We start from the raw sequence: 25,676 nt of genomic DNA, 5'->3' as shown, positions 1-25,676 counted from the left end.
TTTTTTATGGCTGCATAGTATTCTGTGGTGTATATATACCACATTTTCTTTATCCAGTTCACAATTGATGGACACTTAAGTTGATTCCCTGACTTTGCTATTATGAATAGTGATGCAGTGAACATACGTGTGCAGGTGTCTTCTTGATAAAATGATTTTTTTTTCCTTTGGGTAGATACTCAGTAGTGGGATTGCTGAGTAGAATAGTAGTTATATTTTTAGTTCTTTGTGAAATCCCTATACTGTTTTCCATAGGGGTTAAACTAATTTACATTCCCACCAACAGTGTATAAGCATTCCTTTTCTCTGCAGCCTTGCCAGCATCTGTTGTTTTTTGACTTTTTAGTAATAGCCATGCTGACTGGTGTGAGATGGTATCTCATTGCGATTTTAATTTGCATTTCTCTGATAATTAGTGATGTTGAACATTTATCCATATGTTTGTTGGTTGTTTGTATGTCTTCTTTTGAGAAGTATCTGTTCATGACCTTGCCCCACTTTTTAATGGGGATGTTTTGTTTTGTTTTTCTTGTTGATTTGTTTAAGCTCCTTATAGATTCTGGATATTAGACTTTTGTCAGATGCACAGTTTGTAGATATTGTCTCCCATTCCGTAAATTATCTGTTTACTCTGTTAATTAGTTTAATTAAATCCCATTTGTCTATTTTTGTTTTTGTTGCATTTGCTTTTGAGGTCTTAGTCATAAATTCTTTGAATATGCCAATGTCCAAAGTAGTTTTTCCTAGGTTTTCTTCTAGTATTTTTATAGTTGCCGGTCTTACATTTAAGTATTTAATCTATCTTGACTTAATTTTTGTCTATGGTGAAAGGTGGTGTTCCAGTTTCATTCTACTGCATAATGCCTAGCCAGTTTTCCCCCACATAATTTACTGAATAGGGTGTCCTTTCTCCATTGTTTGTTTTTACTGACTTTTTCAGGATCAGTTAGTTGTAGGTATATGGATTTATTCTGGGTTCTGTATTCTGTTCCATGAATCTTTGTCTATTTTTATACCAATACCATGCTGATTTGGATACTGTAGCCTTGTAGTATACTTTGAGTTTGGGTAATGTAATGCCTCCAGCCTTGTTCTCTTTGTTTAGGATTGCTTTAGCTAATTAGAATTGTTTTTTTCTAATTCTGTGAAAAAGTGATGTAGGTAATTTGGTAGGAACTTCACTGAATCTGTAGATTGCTTTGGGCAGTATAATCATTTTAACAATATGGATTCTTCCTCTGTATGAGCATGGGATGTTTTCCCATTTGTTTATCATCTATGCATTCTTTCATCAGTATTTTGTTATTCTCCTTGTATAAATATTTTACCTTATTAGTTAAATGTATTTTTAGATATTGTATTTTTTTGTGGCAAATGTAAGTGGGATTGAGTGTTTGATTTGGTTCTCAGCTTGAGTGTTGCTGGTGTATAGGAATGCAACTGATTTTTTTGTGCATTAGTTTTGTATCCTGAAACTTTACTGAAGTCATTTATCAGGTCTAGGAGTCCTTTGGAGCAGTCATTAGGCTTTCTAGGTATAGGATCATGTCACCAGCTAGCAGAGATAATTCTACTTCTTCTTTTCCTGTTTGTGTTACTTTTATTTCTTCTTCACACCTAATTGCTCTGACTAGGACTTCCAGTAGTATGTTGAATATGAGAAATGAGAGTAGACATCCTTGTCTTGCTCCCATTCCCAGGGAGTGTATTAGTCCATTTTTACACCGCTATAAAGAACTGCCAGAGATAATTTATAAAGTAAAGAAGTTTAATTGACTAACAGTTCTGCATGACTGGGAAGGCCCCAGGAAACTTGCAATCATGGCAGAAGGGGAAGCAGGCACTTCTTACATGGCAGCACATGAGAGCACCTGTGAAGGAGGAAGTGTCAAACACTTAAAAAACCATCAGATCTTGTGAGAACTCACTGTCATGAGAATAGCATGGGGAAAACTGTCCCCATGATCTAATCACCCCCAACCCCCGACACGTGGGGATTGCAATTTTCGATGAGATTTGGGTGGGGAAGAACTCCTCAACTATGTTTTGGAATGAGTTGGGGAAGAACTCCTGCTCAGTGTTTTGGAATCGTTTCATTCAGATTGGTACCAGCTTCTTTGTAGGTCTGGTAGAATTTGGCCATGAGTCTGTCTAGTCCTGAATTTTTTTTGGTTTCTAGATTTTTTATTACTAATTCAATTTTCTAACTCATTATTGGTCGGTTCAGCATTTTAATTTCATCCTGATTCAATCTTGTGAAGTTGTGTGTTTCCAGGAATTTATCCATCTCCTGTAGGTTTTCTAGGTGGTGTGCATAGAGATATTCATAATAGCCCCTGAGAATCTTTTGTATTTATGAGGTATCAGTTGTAATGCCACCCTTGTCATTTTTTTGATTATGCTTATTTGAATATTCTCTCTTTTTCTTGGTTAATGTAGCTACTGGTCTATCAGTGTTGTTTATCATTTCAGAGAACCAACTTTTCATTTCATTGATCTTTTGTATATTTTGTTGGTCACAATTTTATTTCATTCTGCTCCGATCTTTGTTAATTCTTTTGTTCTTCTAGCTTTGGGTTTGGTTTGTTCTCATTTTTCTACTTCCTTTAGATGTGACATTGGGTTGTTAATCTGAGATCTTTCTATCTTTTTGATGTAAACATTTAGCAGAATAAACTTTCCTTTTAGCCCTGCTTTTGCTGTATCCCAGGGATTTTGGTATTTTGTTTCTATTTTCACTTGTTTCAAAACATATTTTGATTTGTGCTTTAATTCTTTTGTTTACCTAAAAGTCATTTGGCAGCAAGTTGTTTGTTTGGTTTCCATGTACTTATGTGGTTTTTGATAGTTCCTCTTGGTATGATTCCTGATTTTATCCCACTGTGGTCTGAGAAGATGCTTGATATGATTTTGATGTTTTTAAATTTATTGAGATTTTCTATATGGTCAATCTTATAATCAATTTTAGAGACTGTTCCATGCACAGATGAGAAAAACATACTTTCTGTGGTTGTTGGGTGTAGTGTTCTATGGCATTTACTGGGTTCATTTGGTTAAGAGTCCAATTTAAGTCCAGATTTTCTTTGTTATTTTCTGCCTCAATGTTCTATCTAGTGCCATCAGCATGGTGTTGAAACCCCCCACTATTATTGTAAGTCTGTCTGTCTCTTCTCTTACGTCTAGTAGTATTTGTTTTCTAACTCTTGGTGCTCCAATGTTGAGTGAACATATATTTAAAATAGTAGAATTTTCTGATTGAGTTGAACCCTTTATCATTATATAATACTCTTCTTTGTCTTTTTTTTTTTTAATATGGTTGTTTTAAAGTCTCTTTTATCTCACACAAGAATAGCAACCTTTACTCTTTTTTGTTTTCCATTTGTGTGACAGATTTTCTCCATTCTGTTACTTTGAGACTGTGGCTGTAATAATATGTGACATTGGTCTCTTGAAAACAGTAGATGGTTGGGTCTTGTTTTTTTTATTCTAGTTTGCCAATCTATGTTTCTCAGGTGGGGCTTTTATGCTGTTATGTTCAAGGTTAATATTGATATGTGAGGTTTTGTTCCTGCCATAGTGTTAGCTAGTTACTTTGTAGTCTCAATTGTGTAATTGCTTTATAGGATCTGTGTACTTTGGCATTATGTGTGCTTTTATGGTAGCAAGCATCGTTCTTTTGTTTTCATGTTTAGAACTTCTTTGAGCTTTTCTTGTAGGACTGGTCTGGTGATGAAGAGTTCCCTTAGCATTTGCTCATCTGGGAAAACTTTATTTTTCCTTCATTTATGAAGCATAGTTTGGCAGGGTATAAAATTCTTTACCGACTATTTTTTTCCTTAAGAAAGCTAAAAATATACCCCCAATCTCTTCTTGCTTGTAAGGCTTCTACAGAGAAGTCTGCTGTTAGTCTAATGGTATTTCCTTTATGGATCATTTATCCCATTTTTTCAGCTGCCTTCCTTTGAGATTTTTTTTTTTTCGTGTTGATCTTGGATAGTTTGATAATTATAGGCCTTGGTGATTATCATCTTGTGTAGTATCTTGTGGGAGCTTTTTTAATTTCTTATATCTGGATGTTGACGATTCTAGCAAGGTTAGTGAGATTTTCCTGAATTACTCCCTCAAATATGTTTTCCAGGTTGCTTTCTTTTTCTACTTCTCTCTCAGGAATACCAAGCAGTTATAGGTTTGTTCACTTTACATAATCCCATATTTCTCAAAGGCTTTATTCATTTTTCTAAATTCTTTTTTATTTTTGTCTGATTGGATTAATTTGAAAGACCAATATTCAAGCTCTGAAATTCTTTCTTCTGCTTAGTCTAGGTTATTGTTAAAGCTTCCAACTGTATTTTGAAATTTTTTCAGTGAATTTTTTTCGTTCCAGAAGTTCTAATTGTTTGGGGTTTTTTGTTTGTTTTTTTGTTTTTGTTTTTGTTTTTGACACAGCTATCTCATCTTTTATATCCTGAATTGTTTTTCTAGTTTCTTTGTATTGGATTTCAACTTTCTCTTGGATCTCATTGAGTTTCCTTAAAATCCATATTTCGAATTATTTATCTGCCATTTCAGACTTTTCATTTTTGTTAGGACCTATTGCTACAGAGCAAATGAAATGCTTTGGAAGTGTCAATCCACTCTGAGTTTTTTTACTGCTAGAGTTCTTGCACTGATTCCTTCTCATATGAGGCAGCTGTCACTGTTTATTTTTTTGTTTGCTGTCATTTGGATAAGACTTTTACATTTTGTAATTCTTTTTAATCTTGTGGGTATGTTGTATGTTGTGTATGATCATTTGGCCTCCTTTCCAGGTGCTTTCAGAGGACCAAGGTGCTGTATGGGTCCTTCATTGTGGATAGCTTTTGTGTGGTGGCTTTCTCAGATGCTGCTTCTTGTAGCAGTGTATTCAATGTATGAGCCAACACTCTATCTACTGTTTGGCTGAGGGTGTGGAAGTCTCATCACATGCACTAGCACTCAGCCCTTCTGGCAGCAGGTGTTTTATTTGTTGGTGGAGTTCAAGCTCTAGTCCAGTAGGTGGCACTTATGAGTAAGAGCTGGCCCACCCACAGGTAGATTGTTGGAGCATGCTGAGGTCTTTGGGGAAGGAGCAGTGGGGGAAGTGCACCAGCTCCAGGAATGCCAACTGCTTCCCGTATCACACCATGTCACAGGGCTCACAAACTTCAGTTCATAAAGACTTTTTCCTTTGGTTCCCAGCTGCAATGTGGCTATGGGCTACTGATATACCATTTTGGCAGCTACCACTAAGATGGGCTTGGGGCAGAGCCTCTTCCTCCAGTCCAGAGCGGACAACTCTGTGGCTTGTCTGTCCTCCATTGCCAGGATGCTGCTGTTTTGTGTAGGGTCAGGGAGTTGGGCCCTGCCCTTTGTGCAAGCCCAAGCAGCACAGGCTCACTTTCAGCAAGTGTGGAGTCACTACAAAAAGTGTGATAAGTGCTTTCTCCAGGTGCACATATACCAGCCCCCAGCCAGGAGAACTACTACTGCATCCTCAACAGTGCTAAAGGTGGCAAGGGGCAGATGATTCGCTTTCTACAACCCTTCCTAATCATCAGTTCTACCCCCTTCACCATTTGGTGCCACTTCCTTCATTTCCTTTGTCCCAAGGGAGACTTTAGTGGGCTGTGCTCCCCATTCCCTTCAAGGCAGCCCACTAAGGGTGAGATCTCCAGGGCTCCCACAGCTCCACAGGGACCCACCAGCCCCCTGTGTTTGCCAGAGACAGAGTGGGTTGTGGGGTATGTTTGTGGGGAATCTCGTGGTGTGGTGACTCAAGGGCGGAGATTCCCTGGGCAGGGCAGTGTCCCACCACAGGTGCACAACCAGCATGACTCAGTTCGGCCATGTCAGTTCAGGTCTGAGGGGAGTATAGGCATGCTTAACATGAGCTGGCCACTTGGTTCTCTGCCCCTGGAAAATTTCCCCAAGTCACCACTGACAGCATTGCCCTTGATCTAGGGGGGAGAAGGGCTCCCCAACAGTTTGACAGTCAGTGAATTGTTCCAGGGGTGAAGGGAGCAGAGAAACACTCCCACTACCCCTTACCAAAGGGTTCTGAGTTCCTCAGGGGTCAATCTCTGCCAGACCCTTGCTGCTTTTTTTTTCCCTGTATCTCAGCTTTTTCTCCTGGGCACTCTGACAGGTCCTGGATCTCTTCTGTCAGTTTTTCATTTGGAACTTGTCCATTCACAGGTAACGTTGATCTTTCTGAAAAGTTCTGGCATCTGATGTCACTAGACAGGCATCTTGAAAACCAGAAGCTTGATGGTAACTGTTATAGAACAAAGTGAACACACTCAATGCTACTGAACTGTATACGTAAAATAGGTTAAAACAGTAAATTTTATGTTATGTATATCTCACGAAACACACAAAAAATCAAATCCTGCTCTGCCTATACCCAGGAATAGTCTTCCATTGTCCCTGGGGTGTTGATATAATGATCAGTCTTAATGCTTTGAGAGAAGTCAATTCTGTTATCTCTTTCTAAAGCCGCTCTTTCAACAGTGGAGAGGTGAAAACAAGAATATTACTTAGGAATGCCTTCTGTTTGTGTAGCACTTTATGTTTGAAGGAAGGCTTTTATGTGGGTAATTCATTCAATCCTCATAGCAGGCTTGTAAGGTCGGTAGTGTTGCTCCATTTTAATTGATGGAAAAAAGTGAAGCCTGAGAGATTAAGTTGTCCATGATTACAGGGCTATTAAAGGTTGCAGAGGTTCAAATATTTATCTTCTGACTCTGTAGCCATTGATTTCCCAAAGTAGAGAAATAATTGTCAACTTACTATGAGCTTTACATTTAAAATGCCAAAAACTAGGTAATATTCTTGTTAAACTGAATAAAGAAAAGAAAAAGAAAAATAGCATCATTAACTTCCCAGAGACCAAGGAATAATGATTATGCTGAATTTATGCTCTAAATCCTATTAACATATTTGTGGCTTTTTATACTGCTCTATTTTCAAACTTTGGTCACGTTTAAATTCTGCTTGGCTCTTTGTATTTTTAGACTTTAGCTTCTGAAAATATGCTCTAATTTAGGGTTGGGGGAGCTTTTCCCCAAAACTTACTGTTTTCAGTCATAGCTATTCAAATTTTCATCTAAATTTTCAAAATAAATATATGATTCCAATAAAAATAAGTAGCCAGGTTGTTCTCTCGTTGTTATGCAAGAACTATTTCACTTTAGGTCTTAAATTTCATTTTTTATTGCTCTCCGTGGAGTGGATGGTTAATGTAAATGGAAGAAACCTGGCATCACACCATCATTGGTCTTAGTGACTTTATGAGTTCCCCCTAGAGTAAATAGCTGGGTCAGTGCAACCTCCCAGTTCTCAGCATGCAGCTAGCATTCATTTTCCTTTGAAGCCTGCCATGGATAAGTCAACTCAGAGCCTCAACTTCTCTGCTTCAGAATGCTGACCTAGTAGTTTTCTCTGTTGCTGGGAAGATGTGGTACTGTATGTGTCTCATGCGTCCATGTGAAGAGACCCCCAAACAGGCTTTGTGTGAGCAACAAGGCTGTTTATTTCACCTGGTTGCAGGCAGGCTGAGTCCGAAAAAGGAGTCAACAAAGGGTGGTGGATTATCATTAGTTCTTACAGGTTTTGGGATAGGCGGTGGAGTTAGGAGCAATGTTTTGCAGGCAGGGTTTGGATCTCACAAAGTACATTCTCAAGGGTGGGGGAGATTATAAAGTACATTGATCAGTTAGGTTGGGGCAGAAATAAATCACAATGGTGGAATGTCATCAGTTAAGGCTATTTTCACTTTTGTGGATCTTTAGTTACTTCAGTCCATCTGGATGTATATGTGCAGGTCACTGGGGATATGATGGCTTAGCTTGGGCTCAGAGGCCTGACAGTATGGAAGAGGGGTGGCATTGATACCCCATCACTGTGAACAAGCCTCCCTTAATTTATTAACTGATAACATAAATAACACTTCCTAAGGCAATATGCAACAGATTTCTCACTGTGGTAGTATTCTGTGAAAGAAATTGAGATTTCCCACTCCTAGGTCCTTCCCTCTGTACAGAACCTGTAAAGTCTTCACCGACAGGTTACACATTGAACATTCAAAGAGACGGCCCCTCTGTTTCCTCTTTCAAGTTGTTTCAGCTACTGTGAGGTGAAAATACTGTACAGTCCAGCTTACCGTTGCATTTACTGCACATATTCTGAATTCAGGTCCCTCACCTCATATACGTGAAACTCTTTGGAAGCATTCACTGCACTTTAAAAAGTTTGCAGCATGTTGGGACTCTCTTCTCTTGTGTTTTGCCATAAAATTCATAAGCCAGGGTTCCTTGTGCTGAGTGCAATGGAAAAATGAAGTACTTTCATAAAACATGACTCACACCTATAATTTAGGCAACACTCCGGAAGCTTTACCCATGTATCTGGCTTATTGCTTCCATTCCCGTAGCTTACATTTATTAAGCACCTACTCTGTGTCAGAAACTATGCTGAGTATTTCATGTGTACTACGTTATTTAATGCACATCATAGACCTATGTGGTGGCTACTAACTTATTCTCATTAAAAAAAAAAAAAAAAAAAAAAAACCTGAAATGTAAAGAGATTAAGCAGGCACATAGTGAGTAAGTGGCTTATGTCAACTCTTTCTTTCTTTCAGTACAGTGTCAATTGTACTGCTGTAACTCAAATAGATCATTGTATTACCTTTTACAATCCCAAGTTAAAGAATTTCCAGAATCAGGTTTGACATCTCCTATCAGTGCCTTACACACTTTAATATTCTCTTCTCTCAGGAGGGGGAGGTTCCAATTTTCATATTATATTCGTATGTTTTACATCTATCATTATTTTCCTCTCAGCTTTCTCTTCTGCATGATTCAAACAAATAATAGCAGACAAATTCTTGTTAATATTCTTCCAAGATGGTGCTTTCTAATGTCTCAGTTACTTATGTTTCTTTCAACTCAGACTTTATTTGATTGCTCTATATTCTACTAAGGAGTGAATGATACAAAGCAGATACTCATTATTTGTGATTACGAACAGACAGCAAAAAAATCAATGGCAAACAAAAATGGAAAGTTGCCTCATGTTTTGAATGAGACAGACTTTTATTTTTAATGCTGATTAAAACATAAAGAAATGGTAATTAAAACATAGAGAAGAATATTATGAGGACAAGCCTGTTTTTTAGAGAGGAGCTTGGTTTCTTTTTGTTCTGACATTTGTGTAATTTCAACAAAATATATTTCAACCCATTAAGCATTAATTGAATGAGACAAGTATTTATTGAATATCTACTTTGTTCTCAGAATTTATGAAGATTATAGACTCTGTATTAAAAACTGGACCCTGCCCTGAAGAGCTAGAAATTTTGTGAATGAGAGAAGACAAACCTAAATATAATTATATCCAAGGCAGTTCATATTAAATGAACTTCTACCCTTTCTTTCAGTTCTTTAGCAATATCTGACAATCTGTTCACTAAAACTTCTCTTTAATCTGTCTTCCTCTTCAGAGAAGTTTGATTTTGAATTTCAGAAATGCCTACTTTATGCTTTAAAGATTAGAATAAGTTTTTCCTCCATTTATTGCTTGATTATTGTGATCAATTCTTTAGTTTGAATTGCAATCCTGAGAGATGCTTGCCTCCTACCCACTTTAAGACGCATCTTTATGATCCTCTTATGCCACAGAGTCATCAGAAATTGGGCCTTCCCTCGTGATTCACACCACTGTCCCATTTGGAGTTACATACTTGGAACACAGCATTGAGGATGTGCAGGAGTTAATCTTCCAGCAGCTGGAAAACATTTTGCCAGGTTTGCCTCAGCCAATTGCTACCAAATGCCAAAAATGGAGACATTCACAGGTAATCAACTAATCCAGTGGTCTAAGCACAACAATTTTCTTAATAGGCTAACAGAACTGATGTTACTTCTTTATCTTTTGCATTCTCTAGTAAAAAAAATTAACTATGTGATCTTTGGAGCAAACATGTGTTTGCCCAACACATAAATATAACTTCTGCGGGTTTTATTGTCCTGCTGTTTCTCAACAAGAAGTGCATACAATATTCACCAATGTTATCTTCAAATTCTATCTCAAGACTTACAAACCTTGATATTCTGAGGTCTTCTCTTCAGACAAGGCAGCTTATATCTCCAAATGCAGCTGTTTCTTTGGGCTTCTTCTATGTCAGTACTGTGGATACTTAGAAACCACTATAACTTCCCAAAATTTTGCAATATGTCAAATTAACCTTGTAAGTGTATTTTGCTACCACAATTTTCATTTTTATTAAGTTTCCACTTTGGTTTTGACTGCTGCCAGCTGAGCTCTCTGTGGGAGAGAGATAAGTACCTGCATAGGACAGCTAGTTGAGCTGTTTTTCAGGGTTAGATTAAACCTGCTGATCACTCTACTAGTTCAAACTTAAAGCTCCTTATACTAAGTAAATGTTGACTTTTTCTGAAAATTTCTGCATATTTCAATGGAAGTGAGTATTCGTAGAAAAAGTCTTTTGATCCGTAAACTCAGTAGTGAAGTCATTTAGGGGACAATGAAGCAAAGGGCAGATACAGGAGAAAAAGCAGTGAGTTTTCCATTTTTTTCCTGGGATTTCTGAGCTTGTTGACAAACTGATTTACCATCCCTATTGGTTATCCAAGCTGTGAAGCCTTTAGAAAAAGTGGTGTTGTGGGAAATTGCAGTTGGTTTTGTATATTCTAAAGGCTTTCCAAAATCAGAGGAAATAGTAAATTACTTCCTAAAATATTGCAGCAGGTCTATGTTTTACTCTTATCTTCTCAAGTTAAATTATACAGTGAACCTTTGGGAAAATATTTACTTAAGCATGTCATGGTCACTTTTGAAGACTTTACTTTTTCCTTTTAAAAGCATTGAAAAATCTAAATAGCTATTCTATTTAAGTGATATTGAACTCAATTTTAAGTTAGCTTGAATAAGAAAACAGGGAAATAATCTTGTTGATACATTTTGAAGCTAGATATGTTACACATCAGGTCGCTTTGTGATTTATAAATACTCCTTTAAAAGAAACATTCGTTTATGAGGTTTCCTCTCATGCCTTTCTTGTAATTTATTAATAAGCTGAAAAAGTGGGTTTAAAAATCTACTTATTTCTTAATATTTGATGTGTTAATAAAAATAGATTTGTCCTAACCACAAAATGGCCTAATCAAAGTTGTGCAATATCACAAAATTTAATAAAAATCTTTGAACACAATGTACCTCCAAACCCTAGCAATGATTTTGTTACAATTTGGATGTTGAAATTATTTCACTATATTTACAACTCTGAAGTCATGAAGTCTACATTGGCTGCAAAACCTGAAAAGGAGTAAGTTATCATGCAGACTTAGAAGTTTGCATGTTCCACTATTCATATACTTCTCATAGTACCTTGAGGATCATTTTACAGAACATAACATTCATTTATGGTAGAAATGTGGGAGGGTAGGGGACATATTAGAAATCTCTATACCTTCCTCTCAGTTTTGCTATGAACCTAAAACTGTTCTGAAAAAAAAAAACAAGTGAAGTCAATTTAAAAATAGAAAAAAATCAAATTAAAAATGTATCTAGTGGTAAAGATAAACCCTAAATAGATTATTTTAAATATATATTTTTTAAAAGCAGTCTTATGAGTTTGTTAGTTTTAGAAAAACTATAGTGATGAGCACATGAAGCCTCACAGAGATGAAATAACTTCCTTAAATCCCCACAGGTAATAATGATGAAACCAGTCTACCTGCCTCTCAAGTCCTTCCATCCTCTTCACCCACCTTATATTTCCTGTTGTTGTTGTAACAAATTCTCAAAAACTTGGTAGTGGGAAACAACACAAATTTATTATCTTACATTCCTGGAGGTAAGAGTCGAAAATGGGTCTCACTGGAATAAAATCCAGGTGTGGCCAGGGCTGCATTCCTTTCTAGAGGCCCTAGGAGAGAATCCATTTTCTTGCCTTTATCATCTTCTAGAAACTGCCCACATTCCTCAGCTTGAGGACCCTCCGATCTTCAAAGCCAGCAACAGCAGGTCAAATCCTTCTTCCACTCTGACCTTTTCTTCTACCTCACTCTTGTGTTGACATTAGGCCCACCTGTGTGATCTAGAATACTTACGCCATCTCAGGTTCAGCTGACTCATACTTTTAATCCATCTGCAACCTGAAATCTTCCTTTCCATTGACATAACATATTTGTAGGTTCCAGGGATTAAGACATGGATGTTTGTGATAGGGGCATTACTTCTGCCTGCCACACCCTCCTTTCTCCCAAATCCCCTGATGGATCCCCTTAATGAGGCATTGTTTCCCTCTTCCTCATAAAACCTCTGGAGAGAGCATCAGCCCTGTAAGACTCAAGCCACCCTAAGGGAGCAGCTGCTATCTGCAAGAGAAAAGAGGAGTATTTTGTGTGGGGACAGTTTCTGATTTCCTTGGTGTTGCTCTCCCAAGCCTAGTGCTGTTCCTAATGTCGCATATCCATATCCACAATTGCAGCAGTGGGGTAAAAAATGGTTTCTCATGTATTCATTTGGTAACTCATTTATTCAATAAGCATTTAATGAATGCCTACAATATGCCTAGTACTCTGCTCAGGAAACCCTAGAGACTAATATTTGCTGACGGCCTTCTCCTAAGACTCTAAATTGAAGTTTGTCTTGGGTAAGATAATGGTGCATTCTTGTGGGTATTGCTCTTAGGAAAGAGGCAGGTGAAGAAAGAAGGCATTTTTTGAAAGACTTAGGAGCTGTTTCTGTGCATCCCATTTTTAATTTGAATAAAGCACTTGAGTAGGTGGTTCAAACAAACAGAAAAGCAATGGCAGATTTTTTGTGGTTCTCAGTTCCTCCCTTTTGCAGCTATTTGCCTTCCATAATTTAAATGTTTAGCCAGTTAATATGACTTGATGCTTAGTCGGTTATGCATTGAATTAAGGTTTCTGTAACAAGTATGATATATTAACTCTTTCACTAGAAGCAGAATTACTGAAAATGTCTTTCCATGTACCTTGACAGGGGACATTTAATCAGTTTGATAACCCTGATACTCTGACCATTATTTTATGCTGTGCTTTCCTTCGTTTCAGTGTCTAGCATGATGTCCTTCTCAAACTATGGTAAATTTCTGCATTCAGGTTTAGCTCTAATTTTCCCCATCTTTCTTCAATTCCAGAAAATGTTAGTGGCCCTTTTCCTTACTTTATTTAGCACTGTCATGATTACTTTGTTTTTTAGTCTCCAAATGTACATTCAGATACCAAAGAAATCAGGAGAGGAACTTAGGGGGAGGAAATGAATGAATACATTGAAATTCAATATCTTTGGAAAAATAAATGGATGTGGATGTGGACTACCTTGTAAGCTTGTACAGTACAATTAGAAATCAGTTATCTTCTATAGTTATATATCTTCATTTAATACTTTGCCCTGAGCTTGTACCTTTTCTCTTTCTTTTCTTTTCTTTTGTTTTTTTGTTTTGTTTTGTTTTTTTCAGAGGGAGGATCTAACTCTGTCACTCAGGTTGGAGTGCAGTGCATGATCAGAGCTGACTACAGCAGCCTGCCTCAAACTTCTTAGCTCAAGTGATCCTCTCACCTCAGCCTCCTGAGTAACTGGGATTACAGGTGCACACTACTGTTCCTGGTTAATTTTTTAAAATGTTTGTAGTCACGGGGTCTTGCTATGTTGTCCAGGCTGGTCTCAAACTCCAGGACTCAAGTGATCTGCCTGCCTTGGTCTCCCAAAAGTGCTGGGATTATAAGCATGAGCCACCACACCTGGCCACAAACAGTATTTAAAATAACTCCAATCTTTACTGGTATCTCTTATAGAACTTTAAAGAATTTCCAAAATTTATCATTCACAACTCTTTTGGAAAGCTCTCCTCATTCCTTGTATGACCCTCTTATGAAAACTCCTTTGAATCCTCTCTTTGCTCCCTTGATAACCTACAGAAACTTTTGCTGACAATCAACCATGTAGGCTTATAATTTTTTCTTTCCTTTCTTCAACCTTCCATTCACATTCTTCACTTTTGACTCTATCCTTTCATTCCCCTCCCACCTCTTAAACAAGGAAGTCTTTGCCCTTTTCAGTAAAAGTTTCCATTTGGTTCCTTCGGGCCTTTTCCAGCTGATTACCTTAGTTACCCATAGTACTGCTAGGTGTTAAAAGGAGTAAGAGAGAAAAGGGGAAATGGGCAATGGCTGAAGGCCAGAATTTTTCTTACAGATTTTGTTTGGTGGAGGAAGTGGGCGTGCACACAGAAGAGCTTGAGACCACCCGTACGCTTACATTATTCCCTCATGAAATTAATTTCTGGTGAGTAATAGTGTCTAATTTCAGCATTGAAAGGTCAGGTGGTAATTGATATTTTAATTTTTTCTTGCTTTTTCCAATGCATTTTCTTTTTCTTTTTCTTATTTTTTAACTTTTAAGCTCAGGGGTACACGTGCAGGTTCTTTGTATGGGTAAATTTGTATCATAGGGGTTTGTTGTACAGATTATTTTATCACCCAAGTATTAAGCCTAGTACCCATTATTTCTCCTAATCCTCTCCGTTCTCCCACCCTATACCCTCCACCCTCTGATAGGCCCTAGGGTGTGTTGCTCCTCTCTATGCGTCCATGTGTTCTCATCATTTAGCTCCCACTTATAAGTGAGAACATGCAGTATGTGGTTTTCTGTTCCCGCATTAGTTTGCTAAGGATAATGGCCCCCAGCTCCATCCATGTTTTCCTGCAAAGGACATGATCCCATTCTTTTTTATAGCTGCATAGTGTTCCATGATGTATATGTATCACCTTTTCTTTATCCAGTCTATTATTGATGGGAATTTAGGTTCATTCTATGTATTTGCTATTGTGAATAGCACTGCAATGAACATATGTGTACATGTATCCTTATAATAGAACAACTTATATTCCTTTGGGTATGCATCTAGTAACAGGATTACTGGGTTGAATGACATTTGTGATTTTAGGTCTTTAAGGAATCGCCACACTGTCTTCCACAGTGGTTGAACTGATTTACAATCCCACCAACAATGTGTAAGCACTCCTTTTTCTCCTCAACCTCACCAGCATCTGTTATTTTTTAATAACAGCCACTCTGACTGGTATGAGATTTCATTGTGGTTTTGACTTGCATTTCTCTAATGATCAGTGATGTTCAACTTTTTTCCATGTGAATCTTGGCCATGTGTATGTCTGCTTTTGAAGTGTCTGCACATGTCCTTTGCCCACTTGTTAATGCGGTTGCTTTTTTCATGTAAATTTGTTAAGTTCCTTATAGATGCTGGATATTAGACCTTTGTCGGATGCATAGTTTGCAAAAATTTTCTCTTATTCTATAGGCTGTCTGTTCACTCTGTTGATAGTTTCCTTTGCTACGCAGAAGCTCTTTAAATAGATCTCATTTGTCAATTTTTGCTTTTGTTGCAATTGCTTTTAGCATCTTGGTCATGAAATCTTTGCCTCTTCCTGTGTCCAGAATGGTATTGCCTAGGTTGTCTTCCAGGATTTTTATAGTGTTGGATTTTTCACTTAAGTCTTTAATTCATCTTGAGTTAATTTTTGTGTATGGTATAACGAAGGGGTCCAGTTTCAGTCTTCTGCATATGGCTAGCCAGTTCTGCCAGCATCATTTATTGAATAGGGATTCCTTTCCCCATTACTTGTTTTTGTCAGGGCTGTCAAAGATCAGATAGTTGTAGGTGTGTGGCCTTATTTCTAAGTTCTCTATTCTGTTCCATTGGTCTATGTGTCTGTTTTTGTGCCAATATCATGCTGTTTTAGTGCCTCCAGCTTTGTTCTTTTTGCTTGGGATTGCCAGGATATTCAGGCTCTTTTTTAGTTGTATATAAATTTTAAAATAGTTTTTTCTAGTTTTTTGAAGAATGTTGATGGTGGTTTAATAGCAATAGCATTGAATCTATAAATTGCTCTGGGTAGTATGGCCATTTTAACAATATTGATTCTTCTTATCCATGAGCATGAAATGCTTTTCCGTTTGTTTGCGTCATCTCTGTGTTCTTGGAGCAGTGTTTTGTAGTTCTCCTTGAAGAGATCTTCTACCTCCCTGGTTAGCTGTGTTCCTAGGTATTTCATTCTTTATTTTATTTTTTATTTTTTATTTTTTTGAGACGGAGTCTCGCTCTGTTGCCCAGGCTGGAGTGCAGTGGCGCGATCTTGGCTCACTGCAAGCTCCGCCCCCCGGGTTCACGCCATACTCCTGCCTCAGCCTCCCGAGTAGCTGGGACTACAGGCGCCCGCCACCGCACCCGGCTAATTTTTTTGTATCTTTAGTAGAGACGGGGTTTCATGGTGTTAGCCAGGATGGTCTCGATCTCCTGACCTCGTGATCTGCCCGTGTCGGCCTCCCAGAGTGCTGGGATTACAGGCGTGAGCCGGTATTTCATTCTTTTTATGGCACTTGTGAATGGGATTGATTTGGCCCTCGGCTTGACTATTGTTGATGTATAGGAATGTTAGTGATTTAGTGATTTTCGCATGTTGATTTTGTATCCTGAGACTTTGCTGAAGTTGTTTATTAGCTTAAGAAGCATTTGGGCTGAGACTGTGAGGTTTTCTAGATATAGGATCATGCCATCTACAAACAGGGTAGTTCAACTTCCTCTTCCTATCTGGATGCCCCTTATTTCTTTCTCTTGCCTGATTGGCCGGGTGGGCCAGGATTTCCAAAATTATGTTGAATAGGAATGGTGAGAGAGAGCATCCTTGTCTTTTGCTGGTTTTCAAGGGGAATGCTCCTAGCTTTTGCTCATTCAGTATGATGTTGGCTGTGGATTTGTTGTAGATGGCTCTTATTATTTTGAGGTATGTTCCTTCAATACCTAGTTTATTGAGAGTTTTTCACATGAAGGGGCATTGAATTTTATCAAAAACCTTTTCTGTATCTATTGAGGTAATCATATAGTTTTTGTATTTAGTTCTGTTTACATGATGAATCATATCTATTGATTTGCATATGTTGAACTAACCTTGTATCCCAGGGATAAAGCCTACTTGATCATGGTGGATAAGATTTTGATGTGCTGCTGGATTTGTTTGCCAGTGTTTTTTTGAAGATTTTTGCCTCAATGTTCAAGGATATTGGCCTGAAGTTTTCTTTTTTTGTTGTATCTGTGCTAGGTTTTGGTATCAGGATGATGTTGACCTCATAGAATGAGTTACAGAGGGGTCCCTTCTCCTCAAATTTTTGGAATAGTTTCAGCAGGATTGATACCGGTTCTTTGTACATCTGATAGAATTCAACAGTGAATCTGTCTGGTCCTGGGATTTTTTTTGGTTGATAGGCTCTTTATTACTGACTCAACTTCAGAGCTTATTATTGATCTGTTCAGGAAATCAGTTTCTTCATGGTTCAGTCTTGGGAGGGTGTATGTGTCCAGGAATATATTCATTTATTCTATATTTTCTAGTTTATGTTCACAGAGGTGTTCATAATATTCTCTGATGGTTGTTTGTATTTCTGTAGGGTCAGTGGTAATATCCTGCTTGTTTTTTCTTATTGTGTTTATTTGGATCTTCTCTCTTTTCTTCTTTATTAATCTAGCTAGCAGTCTATGTATTTTATTAATTTTTTTCCAGAAAACAGCTCCTGGATTCATCAATCTTTTGAATGATTTTTTTGTATCTCAATCTCTTTCAGTTTAGCACTGATTTTGGTTATTTCTTGTCTCTGCCAGCTTTGGGATGTATTTGCTCTTGGTTCTGTAGTTATTTTAGTTGTGATGTTAATTGTTAGTTTGAGATCTTTCTAACTTTTTGATGTGGGCATTTGGTGCTATAAATTTCCCTCCTAACACTGCCTTAGCTATGTTTCAAAGATTTGGATATGTTGTATCTTTGTTCTCATTAATTTCAGATAACTTCCTGATTTCTGTCTTTATTTTCATTATTTACCCAAATGTTATTCAGGAGCAGATTATTCCATTTTCACATAACTATATAGTTTTGAGTGAATGTCTTAGTCTTGATTTCTAATTTGATTGTGCTGTGGTCTGAGAGATTGTTACGATTTCAGTTCTTTTGCATTTGCTGAGGAGTTTTTTACTTCCTATTATGTGATCAATTTTAGAATGTGTGCCATGTGACAATGAGAAGAATGTATGGTCTGTTGTTTTTAGGTGGACAGTTCTGTAGATATCTGTCAGCTCCATTTGATCCAGTGCTGAGTTTAAGTACTGAGTATCTTTGTTAATTTTCTGTCTCTATCATCTGCCTAATGTTGTCAGTGTAGTGTTAAAGTCCCCCACTATTATTGTGTCAGAGTCTAAGTCTATTTGAAAGTATCTAAGAACTTGCTTTATGCATCTGGGTGCCCTGTATTGGGTGCATATATATTTAGGATAGTTAGATCTTCTTGTGGAATTGAACCCTTTACCATTATGTAATACATTTCTTTTTTTATCTTTGTTGGTTTAAAGTCTGTTTTGTCTGAAACTAGGATTGCAATCCCTGCTTTCTTCTCTTTTCCGTTTCCTTGGTAGATCCCTTTATTTTGAGCCTATATGCATCATTGCATGTGAAATGGGTCTCTTGAAGACAGCATAATGGGTCTTGGTTTTTTATCCATCTTGCCACTCTTTGTCTTTCAGTTGGGACATTTAACCCATTTGTATTCAAGTTTTGTACTGATATGTGTATACTTGATCCTGTTATCATGATGTTAGCTTGTTGTTTTGCAGACTTGTTTATGTGGTTGCTTTATGGTGTCACTGGTCTATGTACTTCAGTGTGTTTTTGTAATGGCTGGTAACCATCCTTCCTTTCCATATTTAGTGCTTCCCACAGGAGCTCTTTTGTAAGACGGGTCTGGTGGTAACGAGTTCCCTCAGTATTTGCTTATCTGTAAAGATTCTTATTTCTTCTTCTTCTTCTTCTTTAAGCTTATGAAGCTTAGTTTTGCCAGATATGAAATTCTGAGTTGGAATTTCTTTCCTTTAAGAATATTGAATACTGGCCACCAATCTTTTCTGGCTTGTAGAGTTTCTGCTGAGAGGTCCACTGTTAGTCTGATAGATTTCCCTTTGTAGATTACCTGACATTTCTCTCTTGCCACCTTTAACTTTTTTTTTTTTTTTTTTCATTTTGACCTTGGAGAATCTCACAATTATGTATCTTGGGGATAATCTTCTTGTGAAGTATCTTACTAGGGTTCTCTGAATTTCCTGAATTTGAGTGTTGGTTTCTCTAGGTAGGATGGAGAGACTGTCATGGACAATGTCCTGAAGTACGGTTTCCAAGTTGGTTCTATTCTTTTCATCTCTTTCAGGGACACCAGTGATTCACAGATATGGTCTCTTTACATATTCCCATATTTCTTGGAGGTTTAGTTCACTCTTTTTCATTCTTTTTTCTCTATTCTTGTCTGACCATCTTATTTCAGAAAGCCAGTCTTCAAGCTCTGAGATTCTTTCCTCCATTTGGTCTATTCTGCTGCTAATACTAGTGATTGCATTATGAAATTCTTGTAATGTGTTTTTCAGCTCTTTCAGGTCAGTTACGTTCTTTTCTATACCGGTTATTTTGTCTGTCAGATCTTGCCTTGTTTTATCATTATTTTTAGCTTCCTTGGATTGGGTTTCAATATACTCCTGTAGCTCAGTGTTCTTCATTCCTATCCATATTCTGAATTCTATTTCTGTCATTTTGGCCACCTCAGCCCAGTTCAGAACTCTTGCTAGAGAGGTAATGTGGTCATTTAGAGGAAAGAAGGCACTCTGGCTTTTTGAGTTTTCAGAGTTCTTGCATTGATTCCTTCTCATCTTTGTGAGCTTATGTACCTTAAATCTTTGAGGTTGCTGACCTTTGGATTTTTTGCCTCTTTTATCCTATTTGATGACCTTGAGAGTTTGATTGTGGCATAAGGTCGATTCAACCAACTGTCTTCATTTCTGAAAGACTGTAGGGGGCCAACACTTAGCTCCCAACTCCTGGACTGCATGCTGTAACTCTGCAGGACTCGTAGTGGGTCCCAACTTTGTTCTCTGGCTTCTCAAGGTTAGCAGCCCACTGTGATGGTGGGACCAAGATATGGCTGCTGCAGCAGAGTATTAGCAGATGCCAGGGTACATGCCTCCCTGTGGGTGTTCACCACATTGGTGGAGGCAATGCGGTTGGTGACTGTGTGCAGTCACACTGGAGATGGTGTTGGCTCAGGGGCAGGGTGCTGACTGGCACAGGTCTGGGTGCCTTCTCTTTGCACTGGAAGTGGAAGTGATCACTCAGGGAAGAGAAGGATCTGCTGTTCTCTGTGCAGTGTTAATACAAGGGTGGGGCACTAATGGAGGTGAGGCTGGCTGGTTTGTGCCTACCAAGGCTGTCTGCAATGGTGGTTGGTCGGGGGAGGGTGGGCGGAGTGCACTCTCGCAGAAGAAAACCAAAACCCACCCCATGCAGACATGCACCAGCAAAGCAATGTGGACAGTTGCCATGGGCCTTGGGGAAGCTGTAGTATGGGGAAGGAGTAGGCAGGCTGGTGCATGATTGTAGAGGCTGCCCTACTGGAGCTCTGCGCTCATCAGGCACAGTCCACCAGTACAGAAGCTATGGTGTAGGGCCCCAGGATACCTGGGACTGCCCTGCAAGCAGGCATGGCCTGAGCTGGTTCTCAGGTCAACCTAGCCCCATCTAATGGGCAAGATAGTCTTTCAGAGATCAGGTCCAACAGTTCGTCTAGGGCTAAAGTCTCCTAGGAGCAAGTCAAGCCTAGGGGCATGGCCATCCCTGGCTGTACTTCACTACTGATCCTCCCGCACCAAACCATCTGGGCTCCACATCAACTGGCTTGCTGCCCCTACCTCTTCTCTAAGCAGCTCTCCCTGCCAACTTGATTTCCATGGTGATTGAGGAGTCTTCTCCTGCCAGAGTTCCACAGGCCTATGGTGAGAGCAGGTTGCTCCTCGCCTGTTCAACTCACCCACTCCCCTGGAGCCATTGTGGGCCAGTAATGAGTCTGGGTGTGCAGTAGCCCCATGCAGTGTTCCCAGCTTTCTCCTTCTTTAGGCCAGCTTCTGTGTCTTCCCTCAGTCCACTTTGGGTGCCTTCCTTCTGAAGATCTATTAGGAGCATGCCAGTTGTCTTGGTCCCCTGGTGGCAGCCATTCCACCTGGCTGCATCTAGTCAACCATCTTGCCTTCCCCCTGCATTTTCTGTTACCCTCATTTTCTCCCTTTAGGTGAGTTGGAACTGGAAGGTAGTGGCTGATATCATAAATATAACAAACTTATAAATCCAAAAGATTGTTGTCCTCTTCAAAGTAGTCAGCCACCTCGACAAACTGCACACTTATTTCAATAAAACTGGGCATCTCTTTCATAGTCTGACACATATTCTTCAATATATCATCAGTTGCATCAGGTCTTTGAAACTTGAGGTTCAATTTATTGTTTTAAAAACCACAATCATTTGTACTTAACTCATTTAAATACAGTCTTAACAATTAAAAAAATTTAGAGGTAACTAAAAAACATACAGCTGGCTTATATTTGTTTATCTGTTTTAATGTATAACCAGTAAGCTGATTTTAAAAGTAATTTTAAATCTGACAACCTTCAAAAACATTGGCCAGTTCATCATCATGGATATAAATACATCACCTTCTAAGATAAGTACTTTGAAAGACAACAATCAATTGTGTTTATCAGTTAAAGTACATTAGGTGTTTTGTTTCATAGTTCTTTTCTATAATAAAATCAAGCTCTTTTCATTATTCTGCCACAATTCCTATGATTTTTCTCCCATATTTGTGCTTTATAATTCCTGGATTTTTAATAATGTGAGGTAATTATGATCTTGGACTTTGGCATAACACAGACTCATTTCAAACCTTTGGGCAGGCTGGACTGTAACTCTATGTCTCAAGGTTCTCATCTGTAAATGGTAACAACTGAACAGACCCCCTTAGACTTGTGGTTAAGGTGAAATGAGAGAACACAGTAGAAAACATTTACTACAGACATTAGTACAAAGCAAGTTATCAATTAATATTACCAGTAGTAGCAGTAAGAGGAGGAGGAGATGGGGTGACAGTGCTTCGATGGTCATTTTTTTGTTGGTAGCTTAGCTCTGTGTTCGTTGCTCTCTTTTCTTGATTACCTCTATTCATGCCCACATGTCCCACTTTTTCTCTTTTCTTTCTCACTTTTTTATCTTTTCAAAGTTTATCTCTTTTCTCTCTGTTTTATATAAGTAAATAGTCTAGATAGGAATTTTTCACTAGGTCCAATTCAATGACAGGGACTATGACACTTAGTCATTACCATAAGGGACTGTTGAATAACATCAGAACAAGGTGTGATGGAAGTGGCAGATCCCTGTGGACACAAGGAACGCTTTCCAGTGGTTTGTTGTTGTTGCTATTTTTTAAGCTTAAAGATTTTCCAGCTTCCTGCCAATCATTCCTAAACTAAAACTTGCACATTTTCCAGTGTTTGATAATTTAACACAGTTGGGCCATGAGTCAGCATTTCCCAACAAGAAATTATGGTCACAAGAGTATCTTGCTTATGTATCATAAGTTGTAGTGACCTTTGCATAACCAAAATGGGCCTTTTGGGATAGGTGGACTGTAGTATGACCCAGTTTATCAACATCAGGAAACCTAACAGGTGTCAGTCATAAGCATTGCATTGAGTAATTGCCCACCTCCTTGTCATCAGCACATAACTAACCACTTGTTTCAGTGGTTTATTATGAGGTAGTACATATGTGTGAGATCATTAGCTGAGAAATTCTGATCATTGAATTAGGATGTACAGTCACAGTTTAATTGAAGTTTATATAGGCAGATATTTCCCCTTTTCACAAAATTCCATATTACATAAACTATTAAGTGTTTTAACGTGTAAGAATTTAACGAAGTCATTTTTTTCTCATATACTCTTGGGACTTACTCTCCCATGTAGTCAGTATCACACTTATTCAGAATAACTAATTATTTTGACCAGCAAATACTTTATTAAAAACTTTAAAAAGGAGTCTGTGTCATTGGTACTGAGCAAATACTAAATATATTCACTTGCACCCAGCATTAATGCTTAACATTGGATGGTGGATGTTATTACAGAGGCATAGATGCTCTACAAGGAATAGGCCCTATTTCAACACTTTCTCATAAAGAGTAAATCTACTTGGTCTATTTAAGTAAACATCAGTATTATGCTATAAAACTAACAAACAAAAAAAGTTTAGTAGTCATATCCACATTATAAATTAATACCATATACTCATCTGTTCATTAAACACACATTTGTTGAGCTTCTACTATGTGTCAAACATTGAACTGGGTTCTAAAGACTCAAAGACACCTCCCTTCCTGTAAAGAGTTTCCCATATAATCAATCAGCAAGGGTAACCAATAAGCACATAATCCTGATATAGTACAGTTTGCTATACAAAAACTATGTACAACATACTATGTGAGCACAGAGCAGACTTGGGGAGGAAGTGGTAAGAGGTAGCTTCCTAAAAGAAGATGTCACTTGAGCTAATTCCTTCAAGATGAGGGAAGACAGGTAAAGTCAGTGATGCTGGAGCAATGTTCCAAGAACACATGCACTTTTTCAGAAGCAAAAGAGGCAAAGAACACTTGAGGAATGACCAGTAGCTCAGTTAGGTGGAAATTGAACTTGATCTTTGCCATCATGTGTTGTAGCATTAATGTGATACCATGATAATTCACATCAGCATTTTATTAGACAGTCGCTCTTTCTCTCTCTTTCTCTCTTTTTCAAGAATGCAACTTATTAATTCCTTACTCACTGTAGCTCAATGGGCTCTGTATGTAACTCACTTTATACTCCAACCGCCTTGTGGAGTTTGTATCCCTTCCCCATCACATAGGTGAGAAAACTGAGGATTAGAGGGCTCAGGTATCTTATGTATGTTTCAGCTGCTAGGAAGTGGCAAAGCTGGCATTCAAATGCAGGCCTATTTAAAAGCTAGTGCTTTTAAACACCTCACTTAACTGCAGTAATTTTTTAAGCTCTGGCTTTCTCCCAATTATGATACCTTCTTATACCATTCTTTTTTTGCTGCTGTCAGCTAGAGATAATCATAGTTAACATTTATACTCTGATTTTAGAAAACACTTGTATACTTGTTTTCATTTGATCCTCACAACTGTTCTGACAGATCAGGAAGTAAATATTATCTTTGCTTTAAATGAGGAAATCAATGGTCCTATTGAACATTTTTCTTAAAGAACTAGTGAACAACAAAATAGAATTTGGAAAACACAACTTTATATTCAAAAGTTGATGTTTCACAGCATATACAAAAATTAACTAAAAATGGATCATAAACCTAAACATAACACCTTAAATTCTGAAACTGCTAGATGAAAACATAGGAGAAAATCTTTATGACCTTGGATTTAGTAAACTTTTTTTTTTTTTTTTTTTGCGATGGAGTCTTGCTCTATTGCCCAGGCTGGAGTGCAGTGGCGCAATCTTGGCTCACTGCAACCTCCCCTTCACAGGGTCAAGCAATTCTCCTGCCTCAGCCTCCTGAGTAGCTGGGATTACAGGCACACACCACAGTGCCCAGCTAATTCTTTTGTATTTTTCGTAGAGACGGGTTTGGCCAGGCTGGTCTTGAACTCCTGACCTCAAATGATCCGCTCATCTCGGCCTCCCAAAGTGCTGGGATTACAGGCATGAGCCACTGTGCCCGGCAACATTTCTTAGATAGAATACAAAAAAGCACAAACCATACAGAAAGAAACTGATTAATTGAGCTTAATTAAAATCAAAAACAGTGTCTTTGAAAGACACTATTAGGAAAATGAAAAGACAGCCACAGACTTGGAGAAAATGTTGCAAAGGACTATCTGTAAAAGCATTTATCAGTAAAAGGCTAGTATTCAGAATATGCAAAGAACTCTCACAAATCAATAATTTAAAAAACAAACAGCACAATCATCTAAAAATGGGCAAAAGACTTAAAAGAGTACTTCACTAAAGAAGAGATGTGAATTTACTGTGGAGTTATAAGAATTCTACACTGAAAACTACAAAACGTTACTGAAAGACATTTTAAAAGACCTGAATAAATGAAAACACATCATATATTGAAAGATGTAATATTTTTAAGATGGCAGTGTCAACTAGAGTGATCTATAGTCTCGTTTCAGTCTCTATCAAAATTGCAATGGCCTTTACAGAAATGAAAAAGCCAAAATTTATATGGAACTACAAGGACCCCCTGATAGCCAAAACAATCTTAAAAAAAAGAACAAAGTTGGAGGACTCATACGTTCTCATTTCAAATCTTACTGCAAAACTACAGTAATCAGGACACTGTGGCACTGACATAAGGACAGGCATAGATCAATGGAATGTAATTGAAAGTTCAGAAATAAACCCATAGCTATAGTCAATTGATTTAGGACAATATTTTCAAGAACATTCAATGGGGAAAGAATAATCTATTTCAATATATAGTGCAGGGACAACTGGATATCCACATACAAGAGTGAGCTGGACCCTTACATCACACTGCACACAAAAATTCACTCAAACTGGATCAAAAACCTAAATGTGCAAGGTAAGATAATAAAACTTCTGGAAGAAAACATATTGGCAAATCTTCATAACCTCTGATTTGGCAATGGTT

At 38.0% G+C, this 25,676-nt stretch overlaps 1 protein-coding gene across 7 annotated transcripts in view; it reads left to right on the top strand.

Moving 5' to 3' along the window:
- Positions 1 to 25,676, top strand: part of RNLS (renalase, FAD dependent amine oxidase) — a 413,866-nt gene that overhangs the window by 271,226 nt on the left and 116,964 nt on the right. For 5 of the 7 annotated variants that reach the window (XM_065521115.2, XM_074002163.1, XM_074002164.1 and 2 more), the window contains one exon: positions 9,699 to 9,874. The exons of 1 other annotated variant lie outside the window; for it this stretch is intronic. In XM_065521115.2, the coding sequence (XP_065377187.1) occupies positions 9,699 to 9,874 (176 nt within the window). Of the gene's footprint in view, positions 1 to 9,698; positions 9,875 to 14,265; positions 14,351 to 25,676 lie in introns of those variants that run through there. One more of the 7 variants, XM_065521116.2, reaches the window with a different exon arrangement.

This window comes from Macaca fascicularis, chromosome 9, assembly GCF_037993035.2.
Source record: "Macaca fascicularis isolate 582-1 chromosome 9, T2T-MFA8v1.1".
NCBI lineage: Eukaryota > Metazoa > Chordata > Mammalia > Primates > Cercopithecidae > Macaca > Macaca fascicularis.
The sequence above is the reverse complement of the archived record's forward strand: the minus strand, read 5'-3'. Positions and strand labels throughout refer to the sequence as shown.